General features: G+C 36.7%; 1 protein-coding gene across 4 annotated transcripts in view; it reads left to right on the top strand.

The window, feature by feature from the left end:
- Positions 1-25670, top strand: part of LOC134541652 (centrosomal protein of 78 kDa) — a 125276-nt gene that overhangs the window by 28304 nt on the left and 71302 nt on the right. For all 4 annotated transcript variants that reach the window (XM_063385238.1, XM_063385241.1, XM_063385240.1 and 1 more), the window contains exons 5-8: positions 1867-2054; positions 2279-2455; positions 3868-4039; positions 4272-4450. In XM_063385238.1, coding sequence (XP_063241308.1) covers positions 1867-2054; positions 2279-2455; positions 3868-4039; positions 4272-4450 — 716 coding nt within the window. The remainder of the gene's footprint in view (positions 1-1866; positions 2055-2278; positions 2456-3867; positions 4040-4271; positions 4451-25670) is intronic.

Below are 25670 nucleotides of genomic sequence, written 5' to 3'. Positions count from 1 at the left end.
CAATTCAATTTTGCGGCACGAGGGGTGTTACAGTTTGGTGCTCACCGCTAAAGCCCTCGGCTGTTGGTGAACATGTGACAAATAAAAAAGTGACAGGTAACCCTGTTCTTGTATAGGATTGCAAACATTTGTGACCCATGCAAAGAAAAGTTTCCAGAACCAAAGGAATGCTCAAAAACATAAAGCAAATAATTTATGAATGTAACTGTTAAGATAACAATCTGTGGATGGATTATTATAAATCAAACTAAGTTGTGATTAACAAAATCAAAATAAAATATTTCTCAAATCTTAGTGCATGCTGTCGGTAATGAAGAGGTTTTATCAATAGTCGCCAAGTGTTTGATGTACTTTAGAAGAATAGACATATTTTATTTTGTTAGTGCTTAACCAGTTGTATAAATAAAAATTGTGCCTAATCAGTTTTAAGCTTCATTGAGTGGTGAGAAAATTGTCTATAAATTTGTATGGGGACATGAAGCAGTTATAATTATGTATACAGTATACAATATAAACAATACATGAAGCAGTTTTGTGTTTAGTTTTTTAAACTAATTGATGATACATGAAACTATAATGTGGTTAAGAATTTATACCATCGTCGAGACTTGGAGTAATAGTGGAAAGTATTACTACAAGTGTAGAAATTATATCTGGTTTTCAGTGTTGGTTGGTTACAGTAAATGGCTGGACAGGAAATTATGGTGTGATTAGGAATTTAATTAGTATATAAATATTTCTAACTATCATACGTAAAATTTTAATTTTCTTGTACTTTAAAGTTTTGTTTTTGCTTTTAATGCTATTCACTCTTTGGGTGGGTGTGGGTTATGCTAGCATAACTCTCATTTAGCATAACTCTCATTTATGGAGAGTGTGTTCATGGGTACTGACATACAAGGTGTGGATTTTTGATGGAGGTTTATTAAATGTTTGGCAGTTGGTGTGGCCTCCTCATCCCTGTTGGATAATTGTGCTCAGAGTTTTAATAAGTTGCACTGATTTTCCCATTGTTGTTTGAAGCTAGTCAAGTTTTGTGCAGTAACTGTTTTATTAAAAGAAAATTACTGAGGTTTGCCTTGAATCTAATCTGAGAGACCTATTGTTAATGTAAATTCTTGGAGTGCTCGAGTAAAGTCTATATGCTATCTTTAAATGTTTTGCGGAATATGAGCGCATTTCATGTTTGTTGGTTGTTAACATTCTGTTGACATATACAGCTTAATAAATCTGTCATGCCTAAAACTAGGTTGTTCTATTTAGACTACCTTTTTCACTTCATTCCCCTTACCAAGTGATGTGTGGCGAAAAAGGAAGTCACAAATCTTTCAAGAAAAACAATAACAAAATTAATAAATCATTATTAAATATGCTTCAATTATCAAGTATGCTTCTCACGTAGTGAGAATTAGTGCAAGATATAAAATTGAGAATATTAATGAAACAATTATTTAATTACAAAAGGTAATTGTATATATCAAATTTAATATTATTAAATATGTACCACATTTTTTCTATTTGCAACAAGAGTAAAAAAAAAGTTTTGTTATAATATGATGACATTTTTAAAACATAATTTTTTTAATATACAGTCAATATTTAATATACATTTACATTTAGTTCCCAACATTTTATGAATTATGGGTTTCATTTATATATCTTAAGTACGATCAAATTATGTTGCAGTTGGGACTTTACATCTAGATTCTTTAATGAATAGATCTTACAGAAAGTAGAGTACAACAAGTATATACTTGAGTAGCATGTTGTTGGTTGGTGCAAACAGTCTCTGTGGAGAGATTCATGTACACTCTGTAGTCCGTTTCCAGGATGTGGAACAGTGAAGGGCGGTTGTGTGCTGTGCAGTGATACAGTCTGCTGACACCAAGCTGAAGACAATGGCAGTGAGCCAGCGTCCCGTGCTCTACACGCAGTACGTGCTTTCACTGCTCATGGATGCATTGGCTGGCTGCGTGCAGCGCAACTGTGTACTGGTGAGCCTGGAGTTGGAGTCTCTGCCTCTCGACAAGGAAACACTCGGCCCGCTCGTCCAGGTAGCTTGCAATATCTCTCACATTGTTGTGTTTTGAGTATTTAGTGAAAACTGTAATTTATATATTAGTGAACAGTGAATTAAATTTTTTTTTATATTTATGCTTACTGAACTGAGAATGATGATTATGTACAGATGGTTGACAATAGTAATAGTAATGAGTGGCTGATGCGAGCAAGTCACTTGAAAGGGACAGTGAGAGCCGACTGGAGTGTGGACTTGCAGGCGATGAAGGGCTGCCGAACACTACAACAGCTGTCCCTGCAGGGCTGTCCGTTGGGTGACACCGGCTGTGAGCTGGTGTGTGCGACTCTCAGGAACCTGCCTAGCGTGGTGACCTTGAACCTGTCACGGTGTGGGCTGTCTAGCAGCGGTGCTGCACATGTTGCCAGCTTGCTCGAGGTACCAACAATCACTAATGGAATATTTTAAATTTTTACTTTCTTATACACCTGAATGTAAAATTATGTGGATTAATTCAACCTATAATTTTAGTTTTTCTTTTGTGTAATATGATGGCTTGTTTTCTGTTTGAACTGGCCGTGATTTGTGACACAGGAAATGTATGTTTATTAAATAAAATGTTCAGGAATTGTTAATGCATATGAAAGTGAATAATTTAAAACCATTCATAACCATATAAGAAAACAGTTCTCTTTACATTTCAAGTTATTATACTTTCCTGCATTTTGGAAAATATTTTACTCGCTAAAAGTGTAATTTCAAAAAGGTTGCGAATAGTGTTGGGTCGATTCCATTAATATATCTATTCTGATTACCTTTTTTAATCTCATATTTGAGAATTTTATCTTCGATTTTGATACCGATTCCATCAGCTATACTCTTTACAATAAGGATATAATGCTTGTCAAACTATTCCTGATCTGTGTACTCAGTTAAGAAACTGTTTTATATTTACAAAAGTAATAGAAATAAATAATATATATTTTGTGGGAAATCGTTCATTTAGTGGTTTATTGACCGGTTAGAGCGGTAGTGGCCATTTGTTGTGAGATTGTAAGTTTAGGGAAGTATTGTTTTTTTAATTTGGAATCTGCCGTCTAGTGGAATGTCGGTCATTTAGTGGGGTAGCTGCCAATGAGTGCAGTATTGGCTGATTGGTGCGTTATCGGCCGGTTAATGAGTAATCAACTGATTAGTCAAACAAAAATCCTTATTGAAAGAATTGGTAAATCAAGATTGATGGCTTTTTTTTTTTTTTTTTTTTTAAATACAAATTTCAAGATTTTAGTTTAGGGTAGGAATCTACTTTGTTTCAAAACCTAATTGTCTCCGAGTCCTTTGGTACAATTAGAATCAATGGAATCTGCTTATTTCAGGAAAGAAATAGACCAAATTTTAGGTGCAAACTGGTTAATAAAGTCACCACCGTGATTTGTGTAATACTGGTAAAGCACTTTCAATAGTTTGTGAGTTTTGCTTTTCTGTGTCACTTTAAGCTCAGTTTTTACTCACTTGGAATTTTCTTATTCTATAGTTGGTTTGCAATTCTTGTTTTAAGTCACTGCGTGGCCAGCAAAGCTACAAGCCATCAAAATTTTCCCAGTCACATGTTGTTTATCAGAACCAATAAATTATTAACTAAAAAGAATATTGCCTAAAATAATCAATGATCAGCTACTAAATCAGTACAAGGCTAGGACCAATATCTTCAAAATAGTGTGTAATATTTTTCCTGAAAAAGAAATATTGTTGCAGTTTCTATATACATACCTAATAAATATTAGTAAAACATGATGGTAATTACAGAAGTTCATGAGTATAGGCAATGATATGTGGTGTATATGCTGCAGTACCAGAAGATACAGCGCCTCAACGAATGCTGGCGACACTCACTCCGGTACCGTGAGGCAGACCTAGATGCTATCCAGGGCCTCCGCAGAGTCACGCTCAATGGAAACATGCTAAGGGACGAAGGGCTGGCCCGCCTGGTAGATGCTGCCACCGATGACCTGTGGCTCAGAGGTGAGTGCAGCTGCCTATCACTGTGGGACAAGTGAGTGCAGCTGCCTGTCGCTGTGGGACACGTGAGTGCAGCTGCCTGTCGCTGTAGGACACGTGAGTGCAGATAGCTGCCTGTCGCTAGGATCAAGGGCTGTATGTGGTCATTGTGGCACATGAGTTAGTGCAACCACATCAGTAGCCAGTTGTTGAGAGTGGTCTGTGAAGTGGATGCCATGTACTGAGGTGTCTGCAGCTCTGGACTTGCAACACTGCGGCCTGAGTGACGTTGGCGTGCGCCAAGTACTAGAGCTGCTGCAGTACAACACCAGCTTGGCCATCGTGGACGTGCGCCTGAACACTGCTGTCAGTGCAGAGATGCTGGCACGTGTCATGAAGCAGCTACACACCAACCATGCCCATCATGATCCCCAGGTAACTGTTCATTCAACCCTTTTCTTTCACTGTCATACACTTTAGAGCAATTTCATGGCAGATCAGTCATCTTGTTGACCTCACCAATTTTGATCAAATTTGGAAGGAAGGATACATATGAGAAGGTAAGTATTTAAACACAAATTGAAATTTTTATTTTCAAAAGTGTTTATAATACAGACATAATAAAATAAAAATTTTAAAATTATACACTTGCATGATCAAAAGCATGATCAAACATGGCTGCAACTTTTTTTCTTGATTGTAGCCGAGTAAAAATGAAAAATTAGTTGAAAAACTAAGAAAATATGGTTTTTAATGGATATCCTATATGACCTCCTTGCTATAAATTACCATTTCAAGGTTATTCACTAAAACTCTTGACCTAAATATCTCAAAACATACTGTAAACAAAAATAACTTTTTTTTTGCTATAACCTTCTACCTTTGTACTAAAAATTAACCTGACATTGCAATTGCAAGCTAGTGCGGGATAATCAGGGACATGAAAGGCACAGGACAGACATTTGCAAAATATATTTCATTTTTTTAGGATATGTGTATGTATGAAAACAAATAGATATATTTATCACAAGCTAGCTGCAGAACTTGGCTTCACATTGTAGTTAAAATTATCAACAGAGCAAACTTGAAATCTCTACCTATTAATAAATGTAAAGAGTATACAATTTACCTTAAATCTAGGTTATCTTGATACCCATGTTATATAACACTCTTATGTATCTTCTGTATTCATTAAGTGGTTTTAATTAGAGCTGGGCAGGATCCCGATTTTTCGGGAAATTTCTTGAATGAACATTTTCCTTAGTTATTCGGGAAAGAAATAGTTCCCGAAAATGTATATTGATAATTTTTCCGATAAAATCACTGCGTAACCTATCTTTAGGTGTCTTCGTAACGGAACATATCAGTTTTCTGTGATTACAGTAGAATCATTTTTACGTATACGAGATATACGAATTTGCTTAATTAATGTAATTTTTTACTGGCACCATCATTTTCCCTATAGTTTTAATGCATTATTTTCCCGTTTTATGCAAAGCATTTCCCGCAATTAACGTTGCATTAGCGCTCCATTTTATAGCAAATTGTGAGACAAGTTTAGACGGAACAATAAAAGTAAAGCAAATCATGTAAACTTTATTTAGTTTACGTTACTACGTGTGTTTGTGGCTACGGCAATTTCTCAGCTTCATTTGCCATTGTAAACATTTTTTTTGTGCCACTTGCTAAAGTGTATCATACGGCCATGAGTAAAACGTTTGGTGATGTGAACGTATCAAATTCTTGTAAATATGGCGTCTTCATGCATGTTCGACGATGTTTGTTTTAACGAATAAGAAATATTGCGGAAAGACGTTGGCGACACTGATGTATATTGTAGCATTGCAGCATACATGCCCTTTCTACTAATAATATTGTTACTAAGAATGGGTTAGGTTGCCGGTATATTTTATTCTAAATTTATAATTATTTAATAATCATGTTTCTTCTGTCATCCTTTTAATGTTGTTTTGCTATTTAAATTTACCGAATATTATGTGTAATGAGTTGTTTCTGTTATTTATTTAAATTTGAATATTGTATTATAATTATATATTACGTTTTTATTAGATTGCAGATGTTACATAATGATTCTAGAACACGGGACTGTGTCTGGGGTGAGGTATAGAAAGAGAGAGGCATAAGAGGCCTGTAAGTGCGAGTGAGAAAGAAACGGTGATTCCCCAGTAAAAGAGAGACAAAAGCTGTGATTCCCCACTGCGTGGGAACAGTGTGATAACTGCTGTCTCACGGTGTGGGAGAGAGAAGGAAAATGTAAAGTCCCTGGCTCTATGGAGAGAAAACTGTTTTCAATGCGTGTTCTGTTTTCCTATTGGCTTATATCTGTAAGTGTGAATGAAGCGTGTGTGTGATTGGTCGGTGAGGTCGTGTGATTTCTCCTCCCTTCGTGGAGGAGACAGTGGCAGGATTTCACCAGTCGTCCGTCGAACGCTGCACAAGTAGGTCGCGTTCGGTGGCTTCTCGCAAAGTATGTAGAAATTGTTGAAGAGAAAATTTAACGTCTGTAGCTAGAGCCATGCCGTTTAATAATCATTGGTTTTGAAACTTTTTGGATATTTTCAATTAGATATTGCGGCTACCGACGTCGGCGTTCGGCTCGTGGCGAAGTTCATTTTTGCTGGGTGCGGCCACGTTTGAGGCCGCACTGACTTTGTGTACTTACAGTAAAATGTTACTGAAGGACGTTATTTTTAGTTAATTTTCATCGCGCAAGCTGCGAGCAGTTTTCGACTGGAGGATGTACGAGTGAAACGAATGAGAAACATATTGAAAAGGGTTTGGATTTGGCAGTGCAGCATTCTACTGTGAAAAAATAAAAACAAAAACTAAAATTGGTGCACTATCTTTTTATTTCATATAACGAACCGTTACAAATGGCGCCCGGCCGCGAGGCTTGAATTTGGACTCAACCCTGAGATTGAGACGGACATTTCGGCAGTGAAGAAAAAAAAAATTCCGTCAAGAACTTCAAGTTTTGTTTACATCTATCAATCATCGGCTGTACTGTTTACCACCTGACTGTTTCAACTAGTGCTTTGCCTACGCATAGTAAAAACCACGGAAGACCGAAGCTGCGAGACCCAGGGATATCCAGTACGCAGAACTTTGAGATCGTCACATCGCAGAACTACTTAGAATTTCGAGATCGCCGCATCGCGGGACTACTTAGAATTTCGAGATTGTTGCATCGCGGGACTTCGAGATCGTCACTTCAAGGAACAACGCGGGATGAATCGCCGACAATAGCAAGTGGGAAAATTTAATAAAACTCTGTTATTTATATGGGTTTTGAGCATTTAACTTGTATTTGTGTAAAAATTTGTAATTTGTGTATTTCAACATGGATAACGATAGTAACAGCAATAGCGAATCAAAGTTTATGGGTTTTCAGGAAAATGTAGAAAATTCCGAACAGTCCAATCCAAATTTGGAAATAAGTTTAATTGAACAGGATTTTTCATGTTACCAGGAAATAACTGGAAACATGGAACATCATGCCGAAAGTAGTCAACAGGGGACACATCCAACTGTAGATAGCCCAGTTGAGGTTATGGGGGGGTCAATTACAAATGATCAGTTATTGAATATGATGAGAGAAATGATGCGGGACATAACACAGGAAATGAAACAGGATCTTAAACAGGAAATGAAACTGGGAAAACAGGAAATGAAACAGGGACAACAGGAATTAAAACAGGAAATGTCACAGATACAGCTTAACCTCACACAAAAAATTGAACATGGTCAAAGGGAAATTAGGCAGGAAATTTCACAGGTTAAGGAGGAAATCCTTAAACAGGTACAGCAGAAGTTAGTAAATACAGAGGATAAACTCTACAAAGTACAAACTGAAGTAAATGAAAAAATTCAAGATTGCTTACAAAGGGTTGAAGTATGTGAGTCAGGAATTGAAAATATGCAGGCCGGTCTTGATCAATGTAGTAGTAATGTAGGCATTTTGAAAGAAAACGTAACTATAGCTAGGCAAGATGTTCAAGAAAATAAAAACAAACTTTTAGGTCTACAGGGAAATTTGGGACAGGTTGAAGCAGGAGTTGCTAGAAACCACAATGAAATTGAGGGCCTTCATATTAAAGTAAATGAAAATATTAGGAACATACAGATTCAGGAGAGACAAATCCAGGAAGTACAGGGGAATGTGGAACTCAATGTAGAAAGGGTACTTACTGAAAATGTAAATATAGGAAACAAATTCGAAAAATTTCGAGGTGAAGTAGGCCAGGAATGTTTGAAGAAAGTCGAAGAAAAATTGTCTAGAATTCGATATGGTACTAAGGGCACCATTCATAGCTCAGTCCTCACCGCTGATGAAATTAACACATTTGAGAAGGCTGTTCCTAAGTTCTATGGGGATAATAGGGGAGCTACACCAATACTAAATGTGATAAGGTATTTCATTATCTTAAAGGATCTGATGAACAACAGGTAGAACTTTTTGTAACAAAATTGGCAGGTGATGCATTACAGTGGGGAATGCATAAGGAAAGTGAATGGAAAAACTTTGCAGAGGCCAAACAAGCATTCCTTGATAAATATTGGGGAATTTATGTACAGGATGATTTCTTACAATATTTGTTTTCAGGCAAACACAGGGGAAGAGATGGGTCCATGGCCAATTATGTTCATCGACTGTACAGTCAGGCTAAATACCTCAGTAATCCTATAACAGATGAACGGTTTATTTCTCATGTTGTACATCATTTCAACCAACATGTACAAAACTGCATTCTAGGACTAAGAGCACAAAGTGTTGAGGAGGTAGTGATGCTGCTCGAGACTCTTGATCGACGAGATGAGCGAGAAGAGGGGCTCCGTGGCAGGGACCCAGAGTACCAAGGCAGGCCACAGGGACCACCCAGGGAGAGGATCCACCAGCCAGGCAACCAGCAGCAGGCTCCACGACAGGGACAGCAAGGTAATGCACAGGGTCAGGACAGGGTACCCAGGTGGAGACGAGAGCAGCAGCAAGAAGGGAGAGCGCCAGAGGGGCAGAGACAAGAGACAACCACAGCAACAGGAGAGGCGAGACCATAGAAATTTAAACCAATAGGGTGGGAGGATCGAGCCTCAGACCCCCCACAAGTAAATGCAAAAGGGGCAGTATCACAATGCCAGGTTTTGCAAAATTGTAATAATAAAATTACCTCACATGATAGGGATTACTTGTTACATGATGTTGAAGAATCTGGTAACCAAATTGTTCAAGGAAAAATGGGTACGTGTCCTTATGTTTTGGGGGAAATTAGTGATATCAAAACACCAGTAAAAATGTTGATTGACACTGACAGTGAAGTAACTGCGATGTCTGAGGAATTTTTTAACTCATTAGAAAATAAAATCACTAAATCTTTAGCAGTGTTACCAGTATCTAATGTCACTATAGTAGACAGGGTCCTTTTAAAAGTAAAATTAGGTGATATTAGCACGTGGATTGTATTCCTTGTTGTGAAAGGGTTAAGTGTTAAAATAATTTTCGGAGCTGATTGGCTACAAGGAAATGAAACTGTTATTGATTATTTGCAACAATGTATATATTTGATGGGGACTAAAATTGCTTTTGAAGCAGATGGGAAAACACAATCATTTCAGTTACAAATGTTAAAGGGAGAAATGTGTTCAAATGAACTAGAATTGGAATGTAATTTTTTGGAAAAAGCATATATTACAGAAACTGATGTTGAACAAATTTTGCTTCAATGGGGTACGAAGCAGCAACAGGCCAAATTAAGACAAATTTTGCAGAAACATCATAAGGCATTTGCTAATTTCCCAGGTTTGAATAATAAATACGGATGTGAACTAAAATTGAGAGAACATAAACCTTTTGTGCAGAGGCATTACCCAGTAGCTTACAATTTGAGACCTGCAGTAGAAAACGAGATTCAAAACATGATTAGTATGGATATTATAGAAAGGCGTAGCTCTGAATATTCAAATCCCATGGTTATTGTAAAAAAGAAAAATGGAGGGGTTAGGTTATGTTTAGATGCTCGGAAATTAAACCAAATAATTATACCAGATAGGCAGATAGGGAATCACCAGCACCTATGGAAGAATTGTTGCAAAAGTTTGAGGGTTGTAAATATTTTTCAAAAATTGATTTTGTTGCATCATATTGGCAGATCCCATTAGTTGAAGATTCTAGAGCTTGTACAGCATTTTTGTATCACGGGAAAACATATTGTTTCAAAAGACTGCCGTTTGGTTTAAATGTTTCTGTGAGTCATTTTATTCGAGGATTGGAAGAAGTTTTAGGGCCGGAAGTAGTGGAATTAGTAACGATTTATGTGGACGATATCCTAATTGCTACAAAAACTTTTGAAGAACACAGCCATGTAATACAGTTAGTCCTTGAAAAACTACAGTAAGGGGGCATGACAGCTAACTTGCAGAAATCTGAGTTCTTGAAGGATGAAATTACCTTTTTAGGAAATGTTTTAAATGCCCAAGGAATTTATATTGACCCTGATAAGCTGGAATCAGTAAGGAACTACCCTCCACCAGAAAACCGCAAACAATTAGAGAGACTCATAGGTTTTTTTCAATTTTTTTCGTAAATACATTCCAGGTTTCAGTCATATTTGTGGGCCGTTAAGAAAACTGCTCCAGAAAGGTCAGTGCTGGGAGTGGGGTGAAGCTCAGGATCAGGCATTAGAAAGTCTTAAACAGGAATTGGAAAGGGAGATTTTGTTATATCATCGTAAATTAGATGTAAAATTTTACATTTCATGTGATGCATCTAATGAAGCAGTAGGTGCCATGCTTTTTCAGATAAATCAGGATGGGGAACAGATTCCAATTAGTTTTGCCAGCAGGGCTTTAAATGCAGCTGAAATAAATTACACTACCACAGAAAAGGAACTCCTTAGTATAGTATTTGCTGTTTCAAAATTTCGCACATATATTTATGGAAGGGAAACCACAGTGCTTACTGATCATAAGGCCTTATGCCACATGAGCTCTTGTAAACTTTTACATGGGCGGATTACCAGATGGATCCTAGCCTTGCAGGAGTATAATTTGAACATTCAACATATACCAGGCAAAGAACAAGTAGTTGCAGATGCATCATTCAGAGTAGTAACAGATTCACAATCAGCACGAGTAAAATAATTTCAAATTCACAGTTTAAGTAAACAGATAAAAGAAATAGAGGATGGTATAGGGGAATTTTCTGAGAAATTGACTGAAGAGGTAAACAAGAATTCCCGGTTAAGTAAGGTAGTACAAGAATTAGAATCTCCAGGTTGTAGAAATGTAATCAAGGAAAAATTTGTAATCAAAGATGGTCATTTGTTTCAAAATGTAAGTAATAGTATTCCTAAGTGAGTACGTACTCTGTGTTCCGAATAATTTAAGAAATGAAATATGTGCTCTGATGCATAATGAATGTGGTCATTTTGGTGTAACAAAAACTGTTAAATATATTCAAGGTTTTTGTATTTTTTAGGGATATGTATAGGACAGTGTCTAAGTGTATTAAATCATGTTTATTGTGTGCACAAACTAAGGTAATGAATCAAAAATGTCAAGGTTTGATGGGTAATGTTTTGGCAAGCAAGCCATTAGAAGTGGTGTGTGTTGATTTGTTTGGACCTTAACCTAAAGGAAGAGGTGGTGTTAAGTATTGTATTTTGGTTGTGTTAGATGTTTTTTCTAAGTACAGTAAGTCCTCTATTTACGTCGTACCGATTTACGTCGTTTCGGATTAACGTCGCTAATGTTTGAGTACTCATGTTTCAATTTAAGTTGTCGCCAATTCACATTAACGTCGTTTACAATGACCGTAAATCTTTATTTTAACCAAAAACCCGTATATAATTCGTTTATAATTCTTTGTTTCCTTCGGTAGTTAATTTATGCTATGTAGCGTAAGCTAAACGTTCACCGCTTTATCTTATCATACATCATGAGGGACGCTTCCTGCTCTCCGCTGCTCTCCGCGCGGTGATGCAATACTACCAGCCCGCCCGCTCGGCCACCCACGTATCTCGCACGTAGAAGTGTTATCTACTTCCCGCAACGACACAGCATTTTCTCCTACCCCTTTTCGTCCAACTCCTTGGCACTTCAGTAGAGGTGTAAAAGTAACTAAAAAAAGTGTACCCGTATGTATTCGTTACTATAACAATTAGTACTCGTTACTTTCGTATCGTTACTCGTTACTTCTGATACCGCATAACATGCTATGTTATGTAACAGCAACGAATCGAGTCGTATTTCGTACGCGTACAGTATGACGTCGCGTAAATAATAATAAATTGAATATAAACAATTAAAATTATTTGATAATTAACAGCTTTTGTTAACCAAGAAACAATAAAATCTCATTAGAGCAGCTTTATTATAATATCTCTTTTAAAATAAGAACAAAAAACGTGAAAATACGCGATAATAAAAAACAAAAACATACATATTTATAATTTGTAAAAAATACTTTCTTACGTTGTTTCTGTTCCAATCTCAAACTTTGTCTACACACACAATACCTTTAATAAACAGTAAAAAACTTGGACGACGAATTTCCAAATTATACTTTTCTTAATAAAAAAACATCGTTCTTTGTAACGAATAAGCGCGCGCATGCGTAAAACATACGAAAAATGCGAGTAACGAAATGCATTCGTGTGTAACGTTTCGTTACTCGTTACTAGATGCCGCACCCGTTACTCAGTAACGAATACATACGGTTTGCTACAGGACAGCTCTACACTTCAGTCGCTATGATATCATTGAGTTGGCCCGAGTTTTAAACGTGCCGTTGTTAACTTTATCGTGATTAAATGCGTTTGTAGTAGGCCTACAGTATCAGCTCACTGCAATTTATGATTTTTTCTTCATAAGATGTCTTCCAAACGACTATATATCTGTTTTTATATTTCAATCAATAAAGGTAATAAAGCAGCTGGTTAAATAACCATTCTATAAAGCTGAGAAGTACTAGTTGGACTTGTTTCCCACGCTGTCGGTTGTAATTTGCTGATAAAATTGCCCGTTGTCACGTCTGTATGCCAGCGCTTCCGGCCGACCTTGGGCCGTGGTCGGCCGGTGGCGTGAAACATGGCTCATTTTGCGTCATTTCTATTTACGTCGCGGTTTTCAGGAACGTAACCCCGACGTAAACCGAGGACTTACTGTATGTAAAGTTGTATGCTATCAAAAGGGCTACCTCTCAAGTGGTTACTGAGAAGGTAATGGACATGTATGTAAAAGAGGTAGGCCTTCCACAAAAAATAATTTCTGATGATGGACCCCAATTTCGGAGTGAGCAGTGGAGAACATTATCTAGTATTTTAGGTATTGAGTTAGGGTACACTGCGGTATACCATCCAGCTGCTAATCCTGCAGAGAGGGTAATGAGGGAATTGGGATGATTGTTTAGAGTGTATTGTAACGAAAACCATAGCCATTGGGCAAATGTCGTAAGTCAAGTGGAAAAACTGATAAATAATTGCTGGCATGAGAGTACAGGGTGCACACCTGTTGAATTGATGTTACAGGTTTTGCCAACCACAAGGTTGCAAAAAATAATTAATTTTCCTGAAAGTGATAAAATGCAGTTAAAAGACAAGTTAGAAAATGCTAGGAAAAAACTAATGTATAAGGCTAGTGTAAGAAAAGGCAAGTTTGATAAAAATGTTAAGCAAATTAGTTTTAAAGAGGGTGATAAAGTTTTGATTGCTTCACATAAGTTATCTTCGCTGATTGATAATCTGATTCATGTTTTTCAAACTATATCATGGACCATATAAAGTTGAGGCCATTGTAGGACATAATGTGTACAAAGTAAATCATACGAATTTGCATATTTCATTGCTTAGACCATGGAAAGTTGAGTGAGGTATGTAAAGCTTAAAGTTTTATATGTAATGACAAATGCTGTGTATAACTTTGTGTATTTTTTTATAGAATTTGGTAATAGGTTAGCCGAGATGACTAGCAGCTAAAAGGGTTGTAATTAGGCGCCCCTTACCTTTCGTCTAGCTCAGGAGCTAGGAATGATTAAATTGTTTGTACTATATAAAAGAAAAGAAAAATAAATATTATAAATATTGGATGATCATATTTTGTTATAAGTATTAGAATAGTAAGGGTAAATATAAAGAAGAAACATGAGTTATGTCACCTAATGAAAATGTACAACATACATATGGATTTAAGTTTGGTTAGATTTTTTTTGTGAAACTGGTAAAGCTTAAACTACACTTTAAAGTTAAATATAATAAATATGGTTGGCAAGGTATAGTATTGAGAAATGTTTAAAAGCTTTACACATAACCTTTATTAAAATCATTAGAGTCTTTGTGTCTGGTAGTAAAGGTGTATGCTCTAAGATTATAGGCTGGAGTTGTTGTCTTGTAAAGACAGAATGATACATTTGAATGTTGAAATATTTCTATGTCAATGTTGAGCACTGGAGAATATTTTGCTGTAACACTAATGGTTTTCTTTTCTTTTTGTGAGGTTGTCTGGGCGGCAAGGAGGTTAACTTTAAATATGTTTTCCGGCAGCGTGACCGATGTTTTTTCTTTGCAAGGGCGAATCCCTTCTCCTTTGCCGACCGTCGTTGATATTGTTGTTTATGGCATTCAGAACCAGGTAAATGTTGGAAAGAATAAAACATGTAATGTATCAAGGTATCAGAGAATTTGACACTTCAGTTTGTTTTCAAGTAGCATTAGCAGGATCTTAAAGCACAGAAATAAATATAGTTAACATTCAATTTGCTTATAAATTGGTTTCAAGAATGTTTTGCCAAATAATTGAAATGATAAGGGTTTTACAAATGTTGAGAAAACTTGTGTTGTGCATTATAGATCAGAGTGGATAAGTTACAGAATTTAATTGCAAAGTGGCTAATGGTGTACTATTATCAGCAATGTTTTGCTATTGTGTTTTCAAGGCCGCTGGGAAGCAAGGGTTTAAAATGTAATTTGTATCAGGCAAGAGGCCTATTTTATTTTTCAGGGCAGAGAGTCCCTTTTCCCTTCGCCACTCCCACCCCTCTATTGAAGTGTTTCTTATGTATTATGTTTTGCTGAAAAAAAAAATAGTATGTCAGCCAAGGTTTTAGAATTCCCTTGTAAACAATGTCAACACTTATATTGTACACACATACACAAGCTGTTATGAAACTTTACAGATTATTGTTGATACTAAATGAGATGATGCAAGGTTGCCAACTGTTAAATATGTGTAAAGGATAATAATTTTGACTTCTTTCTTTGAGATAAATATGAAACATTGATAATGTTGTGCAAATGTAAAATCTATCGAAACAATTTGGTCTCTTTTGTAACTTTTTGATTTAATTTTGTAAATTTAATCAAAAAGTAGGGGGGGGGGGGGTTATGTAGCATTGCAGCATACATGCCCTTTCTACTAATAATATTGTTACTAAGCATGGGTTAGGTTGCCAGTATATTTTATTCTAAATTTATAATTATTTAATAATCATGTTTCTTCTGTCATCCTTTTCACGTTGTTTTGCTATTTAAATTTACCGAATATTATGTGTAATGAGTTGTTTCTGTTATTTATTTAAATTTGAATATTGTATTATAATTATATATTACGGTTTTATTAGATTGCAGATGTTACATAATGATTCTAGAACACGGGACTGTGTCTGGGGTGAGGTATAGAAAGGGAGAGGCATAAGAGGCCTGTAAGTGCGAGTGAGAAAAAAACAGTGATTCCCCAGTAAAAGAGAGACAAAAGCTGTGATTCCCCACTGCGTGGGAACTGTGTGATAACTGCTGTCTCATGGTGTGGGAGAGAGAAGGAAAATGTAAAGTCCCTGGCTCTATGGAGAGAAAACTGTTTTCAATGCGTGTTCTGTTTTCCTATTGGCTTATATCTGTAAGTGTGAATGAAGCGTGTGTGTGATTGGTCGGTGAGGTCATGTGATTTCTCCTCCCTTCATGGAGGAGACAGTGGTAGGAGTTCACCAGTCGTCCGTCGAACGCTGCACAAGTAGGTCGCGTTCGGTGGCTTCTCGCAAAGTATGTAGAAATTGTTGAAGAGAAAATTTAACGTCTGTAGCTAGAGCCATGCCGTTTAATAATAATCATTGGTTTTGAAACTTTTTGGATATTTTCAATTAGATATTGCGGCTACCGACGTCGGCGTTCGGCTCGTGGCGAAGTTCATTTTCGCTGGGTGCGGCCACGTTTGAGGCCGCACTGACTTTGTGTACTTACAGTAAAATGTTACTGAAGGACGTTATTTTTAGTTAATTTTCATCGCGCAAGTTGCGAGCAGTTTTCGACCGGTGGATGTACGAGTGGAACGAGTGAGAAACATATTGAAAAGGGTTTGGATTTGGCAGTGCAGCATTCTACAATGAAAAAATAAAAACAAAAACTAAAATTGGTGCAACATATTTTTATTTCATATAACGAACCGTTACAATATTACATCAAAATGTATTTAAACGTTCATAAATTTGGTGTTTATGACAAACGAAGGCGAAAGCAAAGATAGGCGTTGAGCGAAACTGTGGCGAAATGTTACTTCTAAATATTTACTAGGGATGGGTCGGTCGAATCCTCGAATCTCATCGAAACTCTAGTATTCGAAAGATTCTAAATTCGAGGGAAAAGATTCGGGATTCGAGGAAAAATATTGATGTAAATGTAGTACTTTAAAAACTTATATACTTACAATTTACTTGGCCTGTTTACGTTTTCCTTGGAACACATCCTATTGAGGTTTTGTACTTTAATTCGTTATATAAATAAATTATGAAGCTTCTAAGTCATCCACAATCTGTTTAAGTACATTCTTAATCTGCTGATAGTCAAGCTTAAGTGCCTTAGTTGCGTCAGCTCTGCAGGACCAACGTATTGTTGTGACATGTTTGAGCGCCAATGCTGAGTCATTATTTTTCAAAGCCTCAGTCAGAAGCTGATGCCGATGCGTTGAAACTGTGAAGAAGACGAACAGCTTTTCAAGGAAGTAGAAAAATTTTATAGCACTCAAGCAGCTTTCTACAGCATTTTTAGCAACCAGATTTAGAGAATGTGCCATACAAGGAATCCAGGATGCAAGATTGTTCTTTTCTCTCACTTTGGCTTGTAAACCATTGTACTTTACACTCATTGCAGAGGCATTGTCATAACTTTGACTGCGGCAGTTTCCCAGGTCTAGGTCATGTCTCTTCAAAAATTGCACTAAGCCATTGAACATGTCTTGAGCACCATGGCCTTTGTTTGCCATGAATTTTACAAAGTGTTCCACGGGGCCATCTTTCTCCATATACCTCAATACAAGGGTTAGTTGGTCAATGTGGGCTGCATCGGGTGTGGAGTCCAAAGAGATGGAGTAATATTTTGATTTCTTAACTCTGGAAATAATTTCTCGGAGGACTTGTTCACCCATTACACTGATAAGTTCTTCCATTATTGTAGATGACAGGTAGTTTGTGTGACCCTTGCCGCGATATGCTTGAGTTTCTATATGCTGTGCAAGAAAGTCGTCGTACTGGGCGATGAGTTCAAGAATACCCAGAAAGTTTCCATTTCTAGGTGATCCCACCAACTCGTTATCTCCTATATAAATGCTAAGCCACGCTCGGCAATAAACTGAATAACATTTACTACTCGTTTCAACACTGATCTCCAATAATGCTCTAGACATTCGACCTGTTGGGTCAGCTCCGTATCAATTCGCCCAATTGCTTTTAACCTCAAATTGAAAGAAATAGTAGCCTTCACATGTTCTGTTGACCGCTCATGACTTTGTATACGTTCTTGTGAATGTTTCCAATCACAGAATCCATTAGACGAAAGCTGAGGAGACTCAGGTGCTGTAAGTGTAGTTAAGCACATCAATCTGCACGAAGGAGCGAAGCATAACCAATTCCTCGTTATGACTTCTCCATTATGATTTTGACGACGAAAAAGCCCAAGTGTGCATATTCTTGGAATATTGCGGTCCTTTCTAGGTTGCTGAACCAAGTGTGCAATGAACAAACTTTCATCACAGTGCTGGATTGTTGACACACCCCTTTTCATCCAGTAATCCCGCATCTGTTCCGAAATAATGGATGGCTAAAGTCTAATGTCATTGCCCCCTGGTGGGCCCTCAGATTCTACATAAGATGTGCCACTATCAGCCTCCTTTTCTATGTGTTCTTCAGTTGGACCAGTTACTACTTCTGTCTTTTCTTCGCCGAGATCTACAACCATTTCCACTGAAGCATTGTCAGGTTGACCACGTTCTGGAAAATCATCACTCCTTTCCGACACATGTCTTGATTGATCAGTGAAGAACTGGTCCAATTTTCTTATCTTTGCCACCTCTTCTGCTGATTTCATTGTTGCTTCTTTTGCCTTACGTCTTTTAGAAGCACCAGATTCCCAAATTCTTGTGCGATGTCTGTGTCTATCTACTTCACTATTGTCCATGCTGGTAATCTGAAAATAACAAAAGAAGTAAAAAATGCAATGTACATTAATACTTGCATAATTTAAATTTGTTTAAACTGTTAAATTACATAATTAGATGAGATTTTGAATAAAATAAACATTAACAAAAATTCTAGCAAGTAATTACGTAACTACTCTGATTTTTATTTATTATCAGACAAAACATAACATTTGTCCATCTTCCAATCAAATGATACATTTTTAACTGTTTAAATATATTTAACGTATGTAAATAAGAGTTTAATTTTGCGAGAAATAAAAAATTAAAATCTAACCAGAAAGGGATCTAGCAGGTTTCGAACCCGAGCTCACAAGTTGCCAGCTCATGATTTTATCCATTACACTACACCAGAGACTTCTCAATAATCAAAAAAAAAAAGTGATATATAGTTTCTTTAGTAAATGAAAACTTTAACTGACAATTGCAGCAAAGTTACAAGTTATTGCTATGCATTAAACCCTAAAAATCTTCCAAATAAATAAAAAACTCAAAACTTTACCCAATGTTTAAAACGAAACAGAGTTTTAAAAAATATATCCACTTTTACATGAAACTCCCAAATAACACAATGTTAATGATGGGTTCAATTACTAGTAGTGCCGTTAGTTCGCAGGCCATTGCAAGCTTCACTAAGCCTATTTAGAATGAAGGTAAGTTGCCAGACCTATCTATATGACCGTGGTCCTGACCAAATAGGCAGGGCAATGATGGAAAGTGCATCATATTAAGATTGAGATTTCCCTCCAAGTCTTTTGAGGTTAGGTTTACACTGAAAGCACTGTTAGCATACATTCATTGTTCATTTTAATTAGAATAATAAAACAGTTTTTCACTTACCAAGATGTATTGTAAGTCAATTTCCAGGAATATGACGACCCCCCCCCCCCTCCTTGCCGTGAGCACACGTAAAATCGTGGTTCTAGTATTATTAAAATGTGGAAACTAACAAGTGTTGTCACAAAAAACGAACTCGAACCCAAATTTGTTGACACGAACTTGAACCAAACTATTTTAAAGTTCGGTTCGAGTTCGAAATTTCGAACGTTCGTACAGCCTTATGCAATACTACTCTTGAAATGTCACACGTGAATGGAAACTTATCAAATAAGCCTAGCATAGCAATTATATATCGCGTCTATTAAAAACATTAGTTTAAAGAATTTAAAACATTTATCCAGGACTCTTTTTGGTCATTACATATTTTGGATTGCTACATCTGGACACACACTAATGTTAATTGTTGCTGACATCACATATCACAGTATAAACAAATACTAAACGTCCAAACTATATACAGTAGAACCCTGTTATAATTTTTTTCAAGGGAGCACAAGAAAAAAACATTATAAGCAGGAAAACGTTATAAGCAGGAAATCTCAATTTAGCACTTAACAATGTTCGAGCTTTGTACCAATGGACTCACCAAGCTATGTAAACAACTTTAATGTTAAAACCAAAGATAGTATACTTGATACATAAATTTTCTGAAACAAGCCAACAATTTTTCAACTTCGTCTTGTTCCCTGGTTAAATTTTGTTTGTCTTTAAAGGTACACTGCCACATTCTTTGTAAAATTGTCTCACGTTTCATGACGACAACATTAAAAGTGAGAACGTCTACTCCTTTGCCACCTGAAAATGTTTAATTTTGGGATTCCTACGTATGAATGAAAAAAAAAAAAAAAAAAACATTTGTAAGCAATAGAAAACACTTTTAGTTACGCCCTCGCTCAATGGTTGGAAACTTAAATATCGTAGGACTATGTATGTGCATCTGAATACCCACTGGAATGGCAAGGAAGAGAAGAGTTGACTAAGGGTGCCAACTGACACGTAACTATGAACATTGTGTACCTTCAGTATATTGCATAAAATTGTATTTTAACAAACTTCATGTATTGTATGGCAGTGATTGTAAACATAAACATACATAAAGGAAACTTTTTATCGTAAGTGTTGGAATAATTTGGTTTTAAAACATTTTTTTCCCATTTATTGACTGTTAGAAAGCAAACATTATAAGCAGGAAATTACACTATTTATGAACGTTATATGCAGGAAATAAATACATTGCCCTTATGGGGGAAATATTGGGACTTTAAAAATATGACATTATAAGCAGGAAAACATTATATGCAGGAACATTATAAGAGGGTTCTACTGTACACACAACTGTATTGCCAGTTCACTATCTAGCACTAGCGGCCGCCCGAGGTCGACGTGCAACCTGAAAGATAAGCTGTAAGCAACTACCGCGTCTACCATAAAAGGCAAGTGAATGGGTTTGACGGAGGGGAAAAAGGAAAGGGAGGAGGGCATCGTGTTGTGAGATTGTACGGGCCAGCAGATGTTTTCCTCATAACTGTAGTTCCGGATAACTGGATGTCGGATTCACGGGGGAGAACAGTTTAATAGAATATTATAATTACATCGTAAAATGTTATTGGTCCTGAAATGTTTGTACCAGTACGCCGTGTAACATAGTTACACTTATTTGTAAGTAAGGAGTATTTAAAACTTTTGGGCATGTTAAACGAATCTTACGAGCTGCTATAGCTTCAATTATTTAATGTGTACTACTTTTGGTGGTGAAGCCTTTTTGTACTCTTGTTCTGTTTTATGCAAGTACATTACAATAATAGTAATTTTCACCGCGACTGATACTGGAGAACATTGTAAAAACTATTCCAGCTTCTTTAACAATTAATCGTTAATTTGTGGTATCATATGTGGTTTTCTACTAAGACTATGCTTTATTTAAAAATAAATTTTGACGTACTTTATATAGTAAATTTAAAAAACTTATTGGTGGAAATTATCTTGAAAGTTTATGTATTTTATCGCTCAAAGACTTGTTGGAACCTACAGCTTCGAAGCAATTCGATACCCCGAAGATCTTAATGAAATTTAAGAACAACCGTTACTAATACTTATCTTTATAACTCTATCTGACAATGTTTCAGAACATCAAATACAGCTCCGTAGGCTCCAATACTTTAGCCACTAGCGACACTAACAATTGCTCACTGTTCGTTCACTATTTGTATTCAAAATGAAGCTAATAGTCTGTTATTATTCAAAGCATCTGTATAATTTCATTTAATTTATTTAAAAACCGACATTATAGGTTTAAATTTATCTATAACATTAATTTATTTCAAGTCAAATTCTCTAGTTACACATGAAAGTAATCTTAGTAACATTTAGCTTGTTTGAATGCAAGTGGAGCCAGGTGGAGTAACTTGCCAAGTCACTGACCGAGGGAACGTGACCCTGGGTGACCTTGACCCAGATCTTTAACACTAGCCTCTAACCTTGACCTCGAATGAAACTGACCTCAACCCTTACTACCTTACCGAAAACCAACATGGAGGATTTTGGGCTCATTTTGGCGAAAAACCGAGACTGCCTAAAATGACTCGTGCAAGCTGAGTCAATAAAGGTGCTTCACCTACGCCATTACAGACATGCTGCACTACACCAAGAGACACTGACCCTTTGACCCCATAACACATAACATTTTTGAAATATTGTCTTTCCCCCAAATTTAATGTTACTGACAATATTTCATTTTTGTGACTTTTTATTAATTCATACACGACTATGTGACCTTGATCTTTACTACATACCCAAATGAGCCAAAAATTCTTCAGTTTGGTTTTAGGTGCGGTGTTCGGGGTATAGGCCAGGGTAATTCAAGGTGAAGGTAAATGTAGACCAAGATAAAAGTTAAAATATGGTGTTATAGGTAAGGGTCAAGGTCCTCCAGGGTCAGGCACCTTCAGTAAATGACCCGGATAGTGCCTTCATCTGGTTGTGGATGTGATTTGTAAAACTTTGATTCTTGCAAGGGCCGAACACAGAATATCAACTTTCTAAAGTATTATATATACATTTTTAAAGTTAGTAATGTATTCTATATATTATATGTGTAAAATTTTTACTGTGTTCTATATAAATATATATATGTAAACTTTCTAATCTATTCTATATACAACGTGTATCTAAAACATACTGACAAATTCTGGCAGAATACTGTATTTACTCGCATAATGTCCGCAGTAATTTGGCTACATTTTTGACAAAAAAAAATGGCGTGCCGACATTATGAGGTAAAGTCCGGAAAAAAAAAATTTCCCTCAAAATTTTACGTTTTGTGTAGAGTAAAAAAAATTGTTCTCTCATAATTAGTATACTAGCAGAGCGCTGGTGACTGGCGACCCTCCGCAGCGGACGTAAGAAATGTGACATGTGTCGAGATAATTGAGTGCCGGCGATTAGTGGAAGACGCCACTCATTTTTTTTCTTCTCTCACTCGCGTGTGCGCTCTTACGTTCAGAAGCCACAGCCAGCCTACACAAAATAAACACTTTGCGTGAAAATATATTTTTTTAATCTTTCATTGAGATGGCCACTGACGGCACGGGGCAGATGTCTAATGTCTGCATTAGCTGGCGCCGGCGAGCCTCCCTCCCTGTCCCTTGCCCACGGTGTGTATAAAAAAACTGTGCGCATGTACCTCCACCACTTCTCCGCTACCTCCCCTACTTTGTGACGTAGTGTGAGTTGATATGTACTGGCTTGTGCTATATATAGCCCATCCCCTTGCAACTCGCGTGACGTCGCAGGCAGCTGCGCAGTGGAGTGCGAGTTTCTGAGTCCGGACAGTTTCACCACGCTACAAACCCTCTCAGCGACCGCTCCGGAGAAATGAACAACTCAAGGTCAAAGCATTGTTGACAGCATCGGTAATTTTCCATCCCGTTACTGTGCCTTTCAGGGGTGGCCAAGGTTGCTTCGTCTGGTGCGGACTTTATGCGGATTTTAAAAAATTCCATTTCAAGTATTTAAAAAGAAATGTGCGAACATTATGCGAGTAAATACGGTATTCTTGGCAAAAATACAAGACGAAAACCTGTGTACCATTATTTTCTCGTAAATGGATTCGGAGTTTAGAACCCCCAAAAATCAAATTTTCCTATTCTTGAATATCTTGCACTGCGTCTGATGATTCTGCAGAACGCAAATTTTTCACCACTAGATACGTGGGTTGTAATGAACATCCTTCAATAAATATAACGGCATTTCTGTTTTAGCAAATTCGATCACCTGAAAAGCTAATAATAAATAAAAAAACTGGGGCTGGTTTTACAAAGCACGTTTGCAAGGTGTACAGTTTCCTTCCTAAAAAATCATATGCCACAGTTTACTTACTGATGATGTCAACTTCAAGATATGGAAAATTCCATTTTCGGAGGTTCGTTACTCGATTTATGAGTAAAGTGGTTATTAGGCTTTCAACTTGTATTCTTTCCAGAAACAGCGTGCTGAAGTTTGTACGTATGTTTTAGATACTCGTTGTGTATATATGTCAACTTTATATGTATTCTATATATATATTGTGCTCAATAACCAAGGGTAAACTTACTTTGGTTAAGTTGCTGAACCTATGACTAGCCTATGGAAAGAAAATGCTACGTAACATGAACGAAAAAAAAATCTAAAGTACTAATACATAATTTTTCACTCAAATGTTTCAATATTAATTTTCGATGGGCTCTTTCGTGGGCATCTTTATTGAAAGGCACGGTTTGCTAGGATTAATGGCTGTCGCTCATTAGCTGTTATAGTCTCGGTATCATATTTAGATATACGGTAGCTTCAATTACAGAACAGCCACTGAGCAACAGGCAGCAAGCCCTCCCACACCTTAGGCCGCGGCCTTCCACCATAGACGGCCATGGCTCTTAATGACACATATAATTTAGTCTAAAATTTGCCGCAATATAGATAGGCATGGGCGTAGATCCCGGGGGGGCCAGGGGGGCCCGGGCCCCCCCTGGAATTAATGGGCCCCTCCTTGGGGGGGCCCACTTCGTGATTTTAAAGTTAATGGTGTACACAACATATATATATTATTTATATATATATTTATATATATTTTTATATATATTTATATATATTTATATATATATTATTATTTACAATGACGACAGACACTTTGACATGCTTTGCATTCCTACCTTCGAGTTCCGTAGTTATTTTCCCCTACCCCTTCTGCGAAAGCCATGGTATGGAGTTTTCCAGTGGGAACTTTGAAACCCTTAATTCCCAGAAAACGTTCATTCCAAAGGACGAAGCTAGAATAGGGTTCCGTTAGCTTTTCCTCCCCATTGTTACCCACACTACCTTGTCATCTGAAACGACAGTATTATAGGTTTCAGGTAGTCTGTTTTTAAAGTGGTTTTGCTCTCGTGTGCCCCAGTCTTCTGCTTTCTTGGCAAACATCAACATGGATAAGTTCGTGACGCGGAAGAAATGGAAAACATAATCTGATTCTCACCTGATAAGCTTGATTGTTTTATTAGTAGTGACTATTATTTAGGTAATATATATTTTATTTAAGTGATTATGTAACGTTATTTTTTCCAGTAAATAAACAACTTAATACTTTAACAGTAATTATAGCAGAATTTAGTTTATTTACGAACTGAAACTTATATACCATTTTCTGGAATTTTTTAGCTCATCTCCATTCTGTAAGGCTAGCTGCTCTGTACGTTACATGTGAATATACATGGAATAATTTTTTTCCTCGTCAATATGGAATTTAAAAACACTCCCCTTTTATTATCAAACGATAATTTTCACAATTCATGGCCGATAATCACTTTATAACATTTGTTATTTGATAACTGCAACACTGCACGAGTAAACAGAAGTAAGAGTGAGAAAGAAGTATTTAAACGTTACACATCCGTATTTAAGTTAATAAGGAAGCAAACGCGTCTCTTTAATAACTAATCAAGAGGCATATTTTAACTAAATAATTCACTGCCAAAATACTGATTATACTAAATATAAGCCGAGTAATGTATGTGGTTCAATTAGCTGTAGGATAAATTTCATAGTTCTATCTCCGAGATTTTTCATTTGTGTCATTAAGTTTTTTTTTTCTTTTTTACCTGGTTGATGCCTTCAGGGCCGGAACTAAGGGGGGGCATGGGGGGCATGGGGGGCATGTGCCCCGGGCGGCAAATATCAGGGGGCGGAAAAATATGAAAAAAGGTTCACTAAAACAAAATGAAACTAGTCATTAAAAAAAGTTTTGAAAGTGTACATATCGCAACCAATAAGTTAGCCAAGAAATTAAGAAATTCTATTTAACTTGATTATGCAT

This window comes from Bacillus rossius (assembly GCF_032445375.1).
Source record: "Bacillus rossius redtenbacheri isolate Brsri chromosome 4 unlocalized genomic scaffold, Brsri_v3 Brsri_v3_scf4_1, whole genome shotgun sequence".
Classification (NCBI taxonomy): Eukaryota; Metazoa; Arthropoda; class Insecta; order Phasmatodea; family Bacillidae; genus Bacillus; species Bacillus rossius.
This window is presented reverse-complemented; position numbering and strand designations above follow the sequence as displayed.